Source organism: Elephantulus edwardii, unplaced genomic scaffold (assembly GCF_000299155.1).
Source record: "Elephantulus edwardii isolate Elephantulus edwardi_28Jun2011 unplaced genomic scaffold, EleEdw1.0 scaffold00033, whole genome shotgun sequence".
Taxonomy (NCBI): domain Eukaryota; kingdom Metazoa; phylum Chordata; class Mammalia; order Macroscelidea; family Macroscelididae; genus Elephantulus; species Elephantulus edwardii.
Genome location: NW_006399783.1, coordinates 11,970,169 through 11,985,612, shown reverse-complemented (window position 1 = coordinate 11,985,612; position 15,444 = coordinate 11,970,169). Strand labels below are relative to the sequence as shown.

The 15,444-nt window shown below is 37.9% G+C and overlaps 1 protein-coding gene across 4 annotated transcripts in view; it reads left to right on the top strand.

Moving 5' to 3' along the window:
• FBXW11 (F-box and WD repeat domain containing 11) overlaps window positions 1-15,444 on the top strand; it is a 146,783-nt gene that overhangs the window by 107,906 nt on the left and 23,433 nt on the right. For all 4 annotated transcript variants that reach the window (XM_006884346.1, XM_006884345.1, XM_006884347.1 and 1 more), the window contains 3 exons: window positions 2,845-3,031; window positions 3,814-3,904; window positions 12,771-12,908. In XM_006884346.1, the coding sequence (XP_006884408.1) occupies window positions 2,845-3,031; window positions 3,814-3,904; window positions 12,771-12,908 (416 nt within the window). The remainder of the gene's footprint in view (window positions 1-2,844; window positions 3,032-3,813; window positions 3,905-12,770; window positions 12,909-15,444) is intronic.

The following is a 15,444-nucleotide window of genomic DNA, read 5'->3' as shown; positions in this document are numbered from 1 at the left end:
CCTAGTTCCTGTTCTTAAAGGGAATGCCTTTAACCTCTCTCCATTAAGAACAATGTTGGCTCTTGGGTTTTCATAGATACTTTTTACTATGTTGAAGAAAATTTCTTGCTTTTATACTTCATGATACAGTATGGAGAAAAGTGAGTTGTCGTTATTATTATTGTGTATTACCTTTTTAAACCAGGTTTTAAGATAAAACATCAGTATACAGGGATGTTTCATGTAGGTGTTTGCTTCATGTTGTCAACTAGAAATAATGAAAGCAGGGCTTGACATTTTCTGACACTAGATACATGGTGTATGAATAAGTTTGGGGATGAACTTTGTTTCTTGTGTCTATGGTGGACACAAATGGAACTATAGGATTGGCATTGATAGAAGTAACAGCATTGACCATAGTGATAGTCTTAGTGAATGTCAGTTGGAAACTGAATCTCAAAAGATTTTCTTAAGAGACATTTGACACATTACATAGGAGGTCAGACCCAACAAAGGTTTGAACCTTGATCTAAGGTTCTAGGATTTGTAGACCCATGGTTTCTGCCTTTTTTGGAGGATTTTAATTTTTAAATCATCTAGTTCTGGGGGTCTAGTGGTAAGTAGTTGTTCTGCCAGTATGAGTGCCCATGATTCCAATGTTCTAGGTGCTCTGAGGGAGAAAAATGGACAGTTTCCTCCATGTAGTTTACAGCCTCTGAAAACCCACAGGAGGGTCAGCTATGTTTCTGACTTGACAGCGCATAAGAACAGTAATAATTGATTAATAGAAAATAGATACAAAAAGGAAATGAAAAGAACAAAATACATCTGTTGGCAGCTGATTTATTTGGTATTTTTTTATATGAGTTGTGGTGGGATCAGATTGCTAACTGAAAGGTTGGCACTTGAGAGTCACTAAGTCGTAGATGACTCAACAGCACATAAAAACAACATCATCTTTTGGTGAGAGTGGTATGTTAGAGGTTTCTACCATTGTTGTGGTGCTCTCTGTTCAGTTCTGTTAACAGTTGTTTCATGTATTTTGCATATCATTTGGTTCATAAATGTTAATTCAAGGTTCAGGGTCGTCTTGATCTGCTGTGCCTTTAATCATATTTTAATGATTCCTCTTATGGTGATTTTCGTGCTGAAGTCTATTTTATTAGAAATTAGTATTGCTGCTCCTGCTTTTTTTGTGGATGCCATTGGCTTGGTATATTTTTTTCTCCCCAGCCTTTGATTTTGACCCTGTCTTTCTCTTCATTTCTTAGATGTGTTCCTTGTAGGCAGCATGTTGATGAGATTTGTTGTTGTTGTTTTAATTCATTCTGCTACTCTTTTTTCTCTTGATTGATGCATTAAGTGTGCTTATTGACAGGTCAGGTTTTATCATTGCCATTTTGCTATGTGTCTTTTTCTGTTGTTTCTGATTAACTGTGCTCCACCCACTCTTTTGGTGTCTCTGTTTGAAGGACTTCCTTAAAGTTTCTTGTAGTTTTGGTCTTATTTTCACAAATTTCCTAAGTTCCTTTTTTTGAAAATTATCTGATTTCTCCATCATATTTGATAGAAAACTTTGCTGGGTACATACAGGATCCTAGACTGTTAATTGTTTTCTTTCAACTTTCTGTATATGCTTTCCCTTTGTCTTCTAGCTTGCATAGTTTCTGCTGAGAAATTAGAATTTAATCATTTGTTTCCTCAAGCTGCTTTTAGTATTCCATCCTTATCTTTTTAGTATTCCATCCTTATCTTTTAATTTGGAAAATTTGACTGTGCTATGTCTTGATTTATATTTTTTTGAGGGGGGGGGTCTAGTCTATTTGATGTTTGCTCAGCTTGTTGGATGTGGATGTCTCTGTTCTTCATAATACCTGAGAAGTTTTCGTCTAGTATCTCTTCCACAGTTTTCTCGGCAATTTCCTTATCTGTCTCATGTTCTGGAATTCTAATCATTTTGGTGTCATTCCACATGATTCTAACCTTTTCATTTTCTGTATGTCTCATGTCTGGATTTTCTCCTACTGTTTCCATTGAGGCTCTTGTCTTCCAGCTCACTGACTCTCTGTTCCATCTCTTCTGTTGTTGGTTTTTTTTTTCCCCTTCAGTGTGTCGGGACACTTCGGCCATTCCAGTCATAATATTCTGGATTGCATTTTCATGCATTTCTGTTATTTCCAGTACTGTGTTGGCTATACCCTCTCTGTCTTGTGATGATTTTTTAAGTTCATGCACCTCTTTATCTATAGTTTCTGTTCTTTCTTCAATCTTTTGCATTTTCTTCTGTAGTTGTGTAAGTAGCTCCTCATCTATTTCTTCTAGTTTTCTGTTTCTGGAGGATTTACTTTCTTAAGGGCTTCCATTGTTTTTTCCATCGTTTGTACCTTATGTAGCAGCTGTTCATGTAACTCCACATCAACATGTATCTAGGGCATTCTTGGGGTCTGCAGTATGCTCTGATTTTTTAAGAGAAGGGCTATTTGGCCCCCCTCCCCCATGATATTTGAGGCTGCCTGCTGCTTTCTTGACATTATATGACTCTTTTCTTGGTAGATGTTAGGTGTAAGTGTGTAATGTCCCAGGGGAGGGGTATGTTCTGTGAAGGACCTGGATATCAGTGTTCCTTTTTTGACCCAACCCCAGCAGGTCTGAGGGCCTGAAGTAGGGTGAATATTGTTCTCTCAAAACCACAGTTGGTCCAGGCCTGTTCCACTTTGGCTTAAGAAATCTCAAGCCTTCTCCCTCTATTAAAATCAGGATGCTTCAAGGGCAGCAGTACCTGGGTTCTCTTTTCTTTGGCTCTTACTATTAGCTGACATATTTTCATCTGCCATTCTCTCATTGCCTTTTCTGTTTTTTTTTTAGAGCAAGGCTTAGATCATATAGCAGAAAACATTCTTTCCTACCTGGATGCCAGGTCTCTGTGTGCAGCAGAGCTGGTATGTAAAGAATGGCAACGAGTTATCTCAGAGGGTATGCTTTGGAAGAAACTGATTGAACGAATGGTACGCACTGATCCTCTATGGAAAGGACTTTCAGAAAGAAGAGGGTGGTAAGTACTTAGGTAGCTTCTTCCTGTGAATATACCCGAAGACCCTTGAAAATGTATCTATATATTTTAAGCTGGGAGTAAAAGGTGTTGTGGAGTAAACCCTTCTAAAACGGGTATTTTCTTTCTACTTATTCTCTATAAAGAGGCATGAATGGTTTGTTTTACTTTTCACAGCTACATTTTTATATTTTCACAATTTTTAGATAAGGTGAAAGAAATTATATAAAAGTCAAATAATGCCAAATAGTAATTTGATATTGCTGCTGCTTGAATATGTAGGTGGCACAATGGACATGCCAGGAGCAGTTTAGATAGCAGTGCATATAATGTGCATGGGCACTGGCCTTGCCCATTTAACACGGAGTAGGAAAGTGCAACAGACAAAAATGCTAAAGATAGTGTGAGACTTAAAGCTGTACTTCTACTGAAAGTTTGATGAGTACCATTGGCTTTGTTTGTAAAGGCACGTTATGACTGTAGGCTTCTTTATGTTAGTTCTATAGAATGTATTTTAGATGCAGTCAAAAAAAGAGAAAAGGCCAGGATTACATTAGAGATAAGTGAATTACTGTATAGTTTCACTACACATGCATGTTTAATTAGTGGAAACTCAGCTTTTGAACTGTCCAAGTTCATTATAAGTCAAAACCAATAGAGTATCTCTGTAATGTTTAAAAACATTATAGTGTGGTTTTTTGTTTGTTTTTTTGTTTTGTTTTGTTTTTTAAAATATTATCCTTTTATGTACAAAAATGTAATGTCTGTTTGTTTTTATTTGCCAGGGATCAGTACCTGTTTAAAAACAGACCCACAGATGGCCCTCCTAATTCATTTTATAGGTCATTATACCCAAAGATTATCCAGGATATAGAGGTAACATTTTTAGTTATCTGTTTTATGGGTTCTATGTTTTATTGTCAACTTTTTATATTGCCTTAGAGTGCTTTCTTTTTTAAAGTTGAGTTCTTCGAACAAGTGTGTTACAACTACTGTATAATTGACAGCTTTTCTCCATAGTATATAATTTCAATTAAGAAAAAATAATTTTCCTAAAAGAGTAAATGAGTCTCAAAATGTGTCAGTTAACCAGAACTTTAGATAAGTTGTCTAAACTCAAGTCTTGGCTTTATCGGGTAAGTATAGTTTGATACTTTTGAGCCATCTCTAGGGAATTAGAGAAGTCATGGCTCAGTTTCCCAAGTAAATTATTCATAATTTTTTATAATGAGGATTGAACTACCATTCTAAGCAATAGTTAAGTGCGTTTTACAAAACAAATTATGCTTCTGGACTATTTCAGCATTTGAGTGTAACTTCACCAGACCAGTAAAACTGTAAACTTGATGTGAAACATTAGAGATGTTTGAGATTGTTCGTGTGTTTTAATTTATTTTATTATTTAGCCCCTTGAACCAGGAAAGACACCCACAGGCACTTCTCATTAACTCTTTCACATGTGTTCTTGGCAGGTTTTGGTTACTTCACTATTTCCTTGTTGGCAGAAAAGTTTAACTGTAGCAAGGCAATGCTGTATCACCCCTAAAGTTACACCCTGTTTCCTAAATGTGAAGTAATCGTTTGCCCCAGGTGATAGAAATAAAAGTTATTATGCCAAAGTTCATTAATGTAGGAACATGTGCTCTTTATGGAGATTTCCCTCCCCTCCCCTTTTTAAAAGTATATGTGAATAATAGATTCATTCATTTATGGTATAACAGAATATTACTAGAATATCATTATTTAAAACATTCTGTTTTCTAAAATAAGCTGTAACCCTCTTTGGAGAGGGTTAAATAGTTTAAAACTTCTGTCAAACAAATCATAAAAGTTAAGAATTAATTGATCCATTGACAGTTAAAACCTTAGAATAAATTGCCTCACCTGTGTTGGTAGCTGAGTCATAGTGTTAATCTTGTGCTTATGTGTGTGTGGGCATGCATTTCTGGAGCCAGTGACTGTCTCCTTCATTGGGTATACCAAGACATTGCCTGTGTAGGTATTGTAGAAACAATGTTACTGTCTCTTCTATCCCCCACCTCCAACTGTTCTTAAGAAGGCATGTCCAAAATTTTCTTGAGCATTTTTAACAAGTCTTTTATGAGAAGGACTATGTATTAAAGCTCATTATTAATAAGCAGGAACTGTGGAAGATCCTTAAGAGTTGAAGATTATAGGTTTTAGATTGGTGATGACAAAGATTGTTTAATCCTTATGTCTACTATTATAATAGACAGCATAAACCTAAAATTCTGTGGCATGATAATATGTTACACCACCTATCATAATCATTTCCCCAGGCTGAAATAATATTTTAAAGTTAGTAGAGGAGACAGATGTGAGAGAAGATAGAACTATGAAGGAAAATAACTATTTGACATAAAATGTCTACATCATGGTGGTCTACCCAGTGGTTCTTAAAGTGTGGTTTCTGAAAACCCACTAGATGGCCACAAGAGTCTGCTCCAGATTTTTGTGGGCCAGGTCTCTTAATGTGAGAGATGATTTTTATACTTTGGTATATTCATTAATAATGATAATAGTAAAAATGATATACCAAATATGGAACAATCACTTATGCCAGAAACTTGGGTAAACTACAAACTATAACATTTTCTCATTTGACGTTCTGGATAAAACCTGAAAGACAGGCCTTGTCCTTATTTAAACTAATGCCTTGCCCACAATCACACAAGCAGTAAGTAATTAAGTCTGAACAATCTTCTGCACTCAGGAGACTTGCAGGCTTGGTTACAGCTGGTTTGAAGACCTCATAGGCAGAATGTAAAAATTACAGTAGCCTCTGAAGTATACTCTGAACTCTTTTGAATGGATTTTTAGATTATTATATTTCACTCTTAAAACTTGCTATAGAATATTATCACTTCTCTAATACGGAAAAACGAAAAGTAATGTGTTTTAGAATTTGATACATGGTTAAGTAGCTTACCTAGACTTGAGGTGGGGGACATTTTTTGTTTGTGTTCTTCTTGCCTTTCTTTTCTTCCACCCTCCCCTTTTTTGTGTGTGTGTGTTTTTTTTTGTTTGTTTGTTTGTTTTGTTTTGTTACTTTCGTAGTGGAAGTCAAGAAGTGAGGAGAGCATTAGTCTATAGATATCTATGAGGTCAAGTTGGTTTATTGTGTGATTTAATTCTTCAGTATCTCTGTTGAGTTTTTTTCTGGTAGTTCTATCTTTTCTTGAGAAGGGTGTATTGAAGTCTCCCAGCACTATAGTAGTGTTGTCTATTTCCTTTTTCAGTTTTGTTAATGTTTGTTTTATGTATTTTGCTGTTTTTTATTTGGTGCATAGATATTTATTATTGTTATGTCCTCTTGTTCTGTTGACCCTTTCAGCATTATGTAGTGACCTTCCTTATCTTCTGTGATGGTTTTTACATTGATATTTATTTTGTCAGAGATTAATATGGCAACAAACGAATGGCTAGAGAAGCTATGGTATATTCGCACAATGGAATACTATGCTGCATTAAAAAACAAGGAATTCATGCAATATTACTCAAAATGGTTGACTCTGGAGAACATTATGCTGAGTGAAATGTCCCAGTCACAAAGGGACAAATATTGCATGGTGCCACTGTTGTAGAATGGGACTGTCCTTGGGGTTGGGGAGAGACTGAGTAAGATGGGTTCAATAATGTATGCTGCTCTGAAACAGAGAAGGGAGAAAACTATTTAAAAGAGATATGTGATTAGGTGTTTCTGTCATGACAGGAGTCTAGAGCGATGGCTACATGGTGGAGTGGACCTGGGGGAGGGTTTGTAAAATAATGAAAGAGTATTTTCTTTTACTTTTTCAAGAGGGTAATGTCTGGTGGGGGGGAGCCTTGGGATGGGAGAAATCTACAACAATGAATGAATGGAAATCCAAAGCCTCTGTAAATTTTTACTGAAATTAATAACAAACTTAAATTTAAAAAAAAAGAATTAAGTTAGAGTAAGGATGGCAGTGGAACCACCTTACCTCTGTAACTTGATTTGTGCCACTATTAGAACCTCTACTCAGAATATTATTGCTTTTCAATTTTTGACTCATGCACTTTTAACTTGTTAGTTAAATTTGTACCTTCTAGGCTGCAACACTTCCATGATACATCTTCAAGGATATGAACATGTACGGCTAAGCACAATTGATAACAGTGCATCTAAATTCCAGAATCAATCTCCATAATAGACTATGTGTTTCCTACTGCCAAGGGGGCCCTTTAGAGTAGTGAGAGAAGATCTTCACCCTGAAACCCGCAGTGTCCCTTTTCAGCAGGAAGTAGCTAAGAGAATACGCCGTCCCCTTTTCCTTATGAATCAGGGTGAAGTCTCTCTCAGGGAGGAGTGATAGGGAATGGCAAGGGACACACTGACAAAGGAGATTAATCAGAACTGACTTTGACAAGCACTGTGGCAATTGGGCAATTAAAACAGACATTGGGGGCGGGGGGAAGAAGAACGAACTGGGGATGAGGGTGGAGAAAACAGTGCACCAGTGAATGAATGAAAACCCAAAATCTGTAAATGTTCATTAAAACTAATAAAATTTAATAAAAAAAAAAAAGAAGTGAGGAGAAAGGAAGCATGCTCTTAAACATATTTTAAGGTTATCTTTCCATCTTTCTCCCTATTCATTTCAGACTGTTAGAAAGTACAAGTTAAGAGCAAGTTAGCTGGTCTTGTTTCAGTTCAGCTACAGGAAAGATAGTGCTTTAAACACATACCCTAAAGATAGATTTCAGTGTGAATGTCAAGTGAGTATTTGTTGAGCGCCCCCCCCCCCATTGCCAGTATATGGCTTCCCTTTAATGGTTTGTAAGGTGGCCAGTTTTTACCATCTTTCCTTTTTTTCCTTTCTTACTCTACTTTCTGCCTTAATACCTCTGGTTCATGTGTGCCTCCTCTTAGGTATGGCTCTGATAGATAAGCAGAAAGATCTTGCTCATTTCTGAACTTACCCTTGCAAATTCTTCTATCAGATATTGAATAATTCTCAAAGTCAGATGGGGGATGGAGTAACAACAGGGGATGGTGACCTAGTTTAGTTTAGTCAACTCCTATTTTGTAGAAGATGTAAATGTGAAAAATGAAACCTGGGAAGAATACATAAGTATTATTAGTGTTCTGCAAAGGTTTATCAGGGATTGGATTCATACACAGCTTCAGAATTGAGGAAGAATTCCTGGAAAACCTCAGTCTCATTTGTTGATGCAGCAGCCATGTATTATCCTTTGCTATTATATTTTTACTCTTATTAATGGTGACCTTACTGATAAGCACTTTGTTTTTTCTATGTATCTTGTTAAAACCAAGATGTCTTACTCCACAGCAAGTGTACTCTTCATTGCCCTGAACAGCTGGAGTTACTAGAACAATGTTAACCAGTTAGGGTGCTCAAGTTCTGAGTGTGGATGATTCTTTTTTGCTGTTTTAGGCTAGTGACAAGCTCCTTTGAGTGATTTGACTCACTGGACTTAGGCTTTGGAAATGCTCCCCTTGGAATAGATCACTGTAAAACGATGGTGTTCTGTATCACACCTCCTAATGCACCACATTTTATTCAGGGAAAATGGGGAACTTTTTTGTGGTTTACAAACTTAATATTAACATTGTCCTGACCAGAAAATGCTGAAACTTGCCCACCCACCCAGTTGTGTTTAGGCTTCTAAAAATAATGTTATTTCTCCATAGTCAGACATCTGTTTTCACTCTATTGCCAATTTAAATGCTGCTGTATACTCTGTGTATCATGGCGAGTTTCCCAGTATTTTGAAAATTTGCACAGGGTAAGGGGATTTTACAAGTTCTCAATATTCCCCTACAGTAGCCATACCACATGATGTCTGAGTGAAATGGCAGGTATCCGTGTAATTACGAAGGCGCACCTGTATGCGACCTGTTTTCTTGCTGCTGATATTAAGGTAATAGCAAAATTTCATTTTAAGGCTGAATCCCTTTCTAGGGGCATTGAGGGTGGACTCAGGCTATCAACATTGAACATCAACCCAGGAGAAGCCAACAATAATTCTTGGCAGATTGGTGAGAATATTTGGGGTGGGAAGTTAGGTGTTCACAGCCTTCATTTCTGAGCAGTGTTCTCTTGTATGTACTATGGCAAGCACTATACATATGTGATCTCATTTGGTCATCAGAGTGTTTCAGATTCCAAACTTGTTGCATAAAGTTGGAACTGACTCATAGCTGACCTGCCAGCACATTTTCTGGGGTAATAAATCACACAGAGTAGACTGAACATCTTTCTCCCCCAGTGTTGATGGTGGATTTGCCAGTAAGGTGCCACCTTTAAAAAAAGAAAAAAATAAAGTTGCCACTGAGAGACTGTGTGAGTCATTGACCAAAGCTGCTAATTGACTTACTGTAAGTTTTTGCCACCACAATGGGCTGGTTTTTAAGCATTCAAGTAAGAGTTGAGATTATCAAATAATATGGTAGTTTTTTGGGCAGGCAGAATCAGCAGGAAGCTTTCCATTGTGGGTGGCCCTGAAGAGTAATGTCTTAGGAGTCACACACAGTTGGTGTGCAGCAAGGTGATTTACTCCCTGATTGGGTTCAGTGTTACTTTCATAACATTTACAACCCAGTCTTGGGATTCAGGAATTTAATACTTTTAAAAATAACCTTAATGTGAAACTTCTGAAAACGGCTCCCTTATAATAATTTTGCATTTTTTTTGATAACAATATTCCGAGATGTGCTGTAATAATTGACATTTAAGCTTTAGGAAATGAAATCTTCTCTTTTACCTGCCATTCTGTTTGGAGTGACTCCTGTTTGAGAATTGGGATGCCAGGTGTGCCTGAGCCTTTCACGTCATGTGATAACTGTCTAGCAATCTCAGGTTGAGAATGGGGCATTATCCCCAGTACTCTTAATAACATTTTAAAACAATTATCCATGCTTTAAACTTGGGAGCAATTACTGCTTGTGTTGCTTTCTGCGTAGTTGGAAACTTTCTGGGTAGACAATCTGGGTCACCCAGTTCTAGAAAACATTTTACAGGTATAAGAAAGCATATAGAAAAGGTCTTTTTGGTATGAAAACTTATTAGCTCAGTACTATTTTGAAGCAATTGTTTTGTTTTAAACCCAAGAACAGTTACATACACATGCAAGACTTGTTATATTCATTTTTGCCATCGTTTGGGTTCATGTGGAATCTTCAGTTCTGTAGAAACAGTGTGACATCCCCTCCAACCTTCCCACTCCAACCTGCACTCCAACCCCAGTGTAGTCACAATATGGGTAACCACCGCCAAGCATCCCTGACCATGAATAAAAGCTGATACTAGTGTGTCTGCCTCCTTAGTCAGCTTTTTCTTCATGTTCTTAGCATGCTGAGGCAGCGAAGTTACTATTTAAAAAGAAATTGAATTCAAGCATGAATTTCATTTAAGAAGTTACATTTTGGATCTCTTAAAAAATTAGTTTGTTATACATAGAGTTGGCTTCTACCACAGAAGCAGCAGAGATGGAATGAATCAATTTACCTTTTAAATTTGGTTTTATATGCCAGATATTTTCCACATGTGCAAGAGATGATGATGTTGGGTAGAACATCCCAGCATAGTTTCTGTGGACACCTGAGCATTTTCTTGCTTGTGGCATCTTAGTTCTGCTGCTTTACACTCTATCTTGTCTCTATGGAACTTTTTAAACAAGCTATACCATGCATGAATACATAGCATAGTGTCATCATACACTACACACACATGATATTCAATAGATTTTAACATTTCAGTGTATATAGAGCCATATTGCCTTCAAAATAAAAGCAAATACTTTATTAGAAATGTCAAGCAAAGCCAGTAACTAAGGCTTATTAAGAATAAACATGGAGTTTATCTTATTGTTTCAACAAAGCAAGTAAAACTACTTAGATTATACTGATGCACTGAGTGTAAATGTTTCTCAGTAGTTCCTGTCCTCCCCTAATGTCAAGAATAAAGAATTTAGAGTTTGGTTATTTTTATTAGAAATATGGGCATTTGATCTTTAAAAAGCCTCCCTATTTCTTACCAGAGTTCAGTCTCCCAGTGTCGTAGACATTAGTCTCATCCTTACTAAATTTTCTCTCCCTAAACTAGTAGTCTTTGTTGTTGTAGTGGCCCTAGTCATTAGAGCTTATTCTCATCCTCCTGCTCGTAAGTGTATTCTCACTCACGGTAATACTATGGATGCCGCTGCAGGTTGCCCTGAGGTTATCTACAGCTAGCTCTTTGGAACTGTTCCTTTAAAACTCATACTGACCCTGTAAGAGAGGATAGAATTGTTTGCTAGGGTTTCCAAGGCTGTGATCTTTATAGGAGCAGAATGCAGTGGTTTCTCCTACAGAATGGTGTCTTTGATTAGCTGCTGAACACTTAAACAGCCAACCACCAGAGTGCCTTACACACCTATACTTAGATACACATCCGTGTACATGCCCATCACTGTCAAGTCAATTCCAACCCATAGAGACCCAGGAGGACAGACTGGAATAGCTGATAGTGTTTCCAAAGCTATAATGTGTGTGGAAGTGGACTGCCACATGTTTCTTCTGTGAGTTGCTGGTGCACTCAAACGGTGGATCTTTAAGTTTGCCTCCAAGCTCAACCACTGTGTCACCAGGGCTTCTTAACAGTACATCAGGTCTTCACTTACTTTATTATCTGAGCTTTTACATTCACAAAAATGGGGCTGTTTTGCCTATTAATGATGTACTTGTTACATTAACAAACATGGAGCTGTGAAGTGAGAATATTGACTGTTCTGGTTAAGGGTACGTGTTACTGAGACTGGACTATGAGTCTCAAGGTTTTGACAGTGAGATCATTCTCCATTTTCACATAATGCAGATTTTTGCTTAATGACCTGCTTTTTGGTACCTGCCCATGTTGATAAATGAAGAGTATATTTTATCTGTAAGTATGGACTCAGGATCCCAAAGACCTGGATTTGGTTTCCAGCTCATATAATCACCAGCTTTGTGCTCTCAGTCAAAGTAAACATATTTATTGTTTCTAAAATAGAAACAATATGAACTTCTACCCCAAGACTATTTGTGGATTACCTAGCCAAAGAACTTTTAAGTTTAGAGTATGTTTGGCTACAACTGTATGCTTGGAAGATGCTTCCTAGTGTGATCCCTGTTGATCTAGGAATTTGTAAGAGCTTTGCACAGTACCTAGGATAGGACAGCATCTCAGTAAATGTTGCATAAGTAGCTTCTGACAGTCCAGGGTTAAAAATGGGTATGCAGTTCTTATTCTTACACATTAGACTGTCGAGGGATTAAAAGTGATAACAAAATTACAGTAGTTGGCATATAATAAATGCTCAGTATCTTTTCTCAGTTACCAAGACAATGCTTTGCATGGATATATACATTGTCAGTATGTGCTTGACAATGCCGATCTTTTGTCATCTGGGTCACTCCTAGAGTTACTATATATTTGTGGCATTCTTCAAATGTATTGAGTTCTGTCTGGGCCATTTTTTTTAAACCCAAACCAAACCCTGTTGGAAAATCTATGGCAGACAGTCAGGGAAAGTTTGAGAAAAAGCATTGTTACTCTAACATCTCATTTAGGAAAGTGCATGATTTCTATCCACAGACAGTTACAGAGACCAAAATTGGGGTATCAGTGATATACCGTTTCTGGAAGCAAGATCAAGTTCTCAAGTCTAATAGAGTATTTGGTTCACAGAAACACCATGTGTTTACCTCATTTCCCTGCAGACTATAGAATCTAACTGGCGGTGTGGAAGACACAACTTGCAGAGGATTCAGTGCCGCTCTGAAAATAGTAAAGGTGTCTACTGTTTACAGTATGATGATGAAAAAATTATCAGTGGCCTGAGAGATAATTCTATTAAGGTGAGTGACTGCATTTTTTATGTAATATTTTTAGAAATCTTGGTTATGTGTTAGACACCAGATGTGACAATCTCCATTTACTCCAGATTGGTTTTTATCTCTTCCATTCACTCTTGGCAGCTCTCAGTATGGTTCTACAGAACTTGAGCCAGAGCATTTCCCTGGATAACCCAAGATTGCTGACTTATCTCACCCCTTATCTTACTCTAAGCATATTCACGGTCTGTATTTAGGTGCAAATAGAAAGTATCCCAGTACCACAAGGCTCTTGATTACTTTGCTAGCTGGTGAAAGTGTTGTTTGCTTGCCTGTAAATCAAAGTCATTACCCTTTATGGTTTCTGAGAAGAACTTAGCTGGTAACAGAAAAAAATGATAGAGCAATCTATGTTGTTTTTTCAGTAGCACTTAAGGTGTGAATTATTTGTTCATGTTAAAAAAATCATGAATTTTTGTTTGATATTGTAGCTTATTTTCTCATAATTAAGAATTGAGGTATTTTTTAAAGTTTCTTTTTATTGAAGGTTAATTCACATGCAAAAAAATTCAGTATCATTTCTGTATAATTTTATGACTAGCCAAACACAAACCAGAAGCTTCTTTCAGGATATCAATCTAGATGACAATAGCCATTATAGGCAAAAAAAGAATTTTGTTCATAGATGCTTGGTAGACACTGCATGCCGTGTCATTTGTTGTTATGTTGCTGTTATGTGCCGTCGAGTCGCCTGCGACTCATACTGACCCTATGTACAACGGCCCTAAACTCTGCTCTGTCCTGTGCCAATCGCACTGTCTCTGACACTCCCATCCCAGTTATCCCAGTCACTGAATCAATCCACCCCATAGAGGGCCTTCCTCTCCTGCGCTGTCCCTCCACCCTCCCAAACATGATGTTCCTCTCTAAGGACCGGTCTCTCCTCACAACATGTCCAAAGTATGTTAGACGGAGCCTCAGAATCCTTGCCTCCAAGGAGCCACCCGGTTTAACCCTCTCCAGGACAAATCTGTTTGTTTTCCTAGCAGTCCATGGTATTCTCAGTGCTCTTCTCCAGCACCACAGCTCAAAGGCATCAATTCTCCTTCTATCCTCCTTGGTCATTGTCCAACTCTCTGATGCATAACAAGTGATTGCAAAGACCATGGCCTGTATCAGACGCACCTTAGTCTCCAAAGACATACCATTGCTCTTCAGCACTTTGGAGAGGTCCGTAACAGCAGACTTTCCCATGGCAATGCGCCTTTTAATTTCCTGGCTGCTGGTGCCAAGACTGTTGACTATGGAGCCAAGCAAACTAAAGCTTTGTACAATCTCAATCACTTTACCATCCATCCTGATGCTGCCAATTGGTCCAATGGTGAGAATCTTTGTCTTCTTGACATAGAGCCTCAATCCATATTGTAGGCTGCAGTCCTTGACACTCTGCAGCAGGCGCTTCAGGTCCTCCTCAGTTTCAGCAAGCAGGGTTGTGTCATCTGCATAACGCAGATTGTTGATAAATGTCCACCAATCTTGACCCCACATTTCTCCTCATAGAGCCCAGCCTCCCGGATAATCTGTTCTGCATATAGATTGAAAAGGTATGGAGATAGGATACATCCCTGGCGTACACCCTTCCCAGTTTTGAACCATGCAGTGTTCCCTTGCTCTGTTCTGACGACTGCCTCCTGGTCCAAGTATAAGTTTTGCATTAGAACGATCAAGTGTTCTGGGATTCCCATTCTTCTCAGAGTCAGCCATAGTTTGTTATGATCTACACAGTCAAATGCCTTTGCATAGTCAATGAAACACAGATAGACATTCCTCTGGTATTCCCTGCTTTCAGCCAAGATCCATCTAACATCAGCTACAATATCTCTAGTACCACGACCCCTTCTGAAACTAGCCTGGACTTCTGGTAGTTCTCTGTTGATGTACTGTTCCAGTCGTTTTTGGATAATCTTCAGCAAAATCTTGCTTGCATGTGAAATCAGTGAAATTGTTCTGTAGTTTCCACATTCTGTTGGGTCACCTTTCTTTGGGATAGGAACAAATATCGATCTCTTCCAGTCAGTTGGCCAAGTGGTCGTTCTCCAGATTTCTTGGCACAACTTGGTGAGCACGTCCAGGGCAGCATCTGTTGCCATGTCATTTAGTGGCATTTAAAGCTGCCGATAAGGCCTTTAGTAGTACATCTACTATTTCCCAGTTTACCAAAGTTACTTGATCACAGAACTCTATTTCTGTATAAACTTACAGGAAATATTAACCTTTAGTCAGGGATACATTCTGGAAAGACTGGCATGTGTTACTGTCTAATTTTAATAGTTGTACTGTAACACACTTAACTGTGCTCACATGAAACCCATACCAAGTCCAGGAGGTTGTGCAAACAGAGCAAGGGAACACCATGCTTTAAAATTAAGAAGGGAATGCATCAGGGTTGTATTCTCTCTCCATACCTATTCAGTTCCTATGCTGAGCATAATATTTGAAAAGCTAGAGGAAGAAAAGACCAAAATGGATGTCAGAAGAGACTCTGAAAATTGCACTGGAG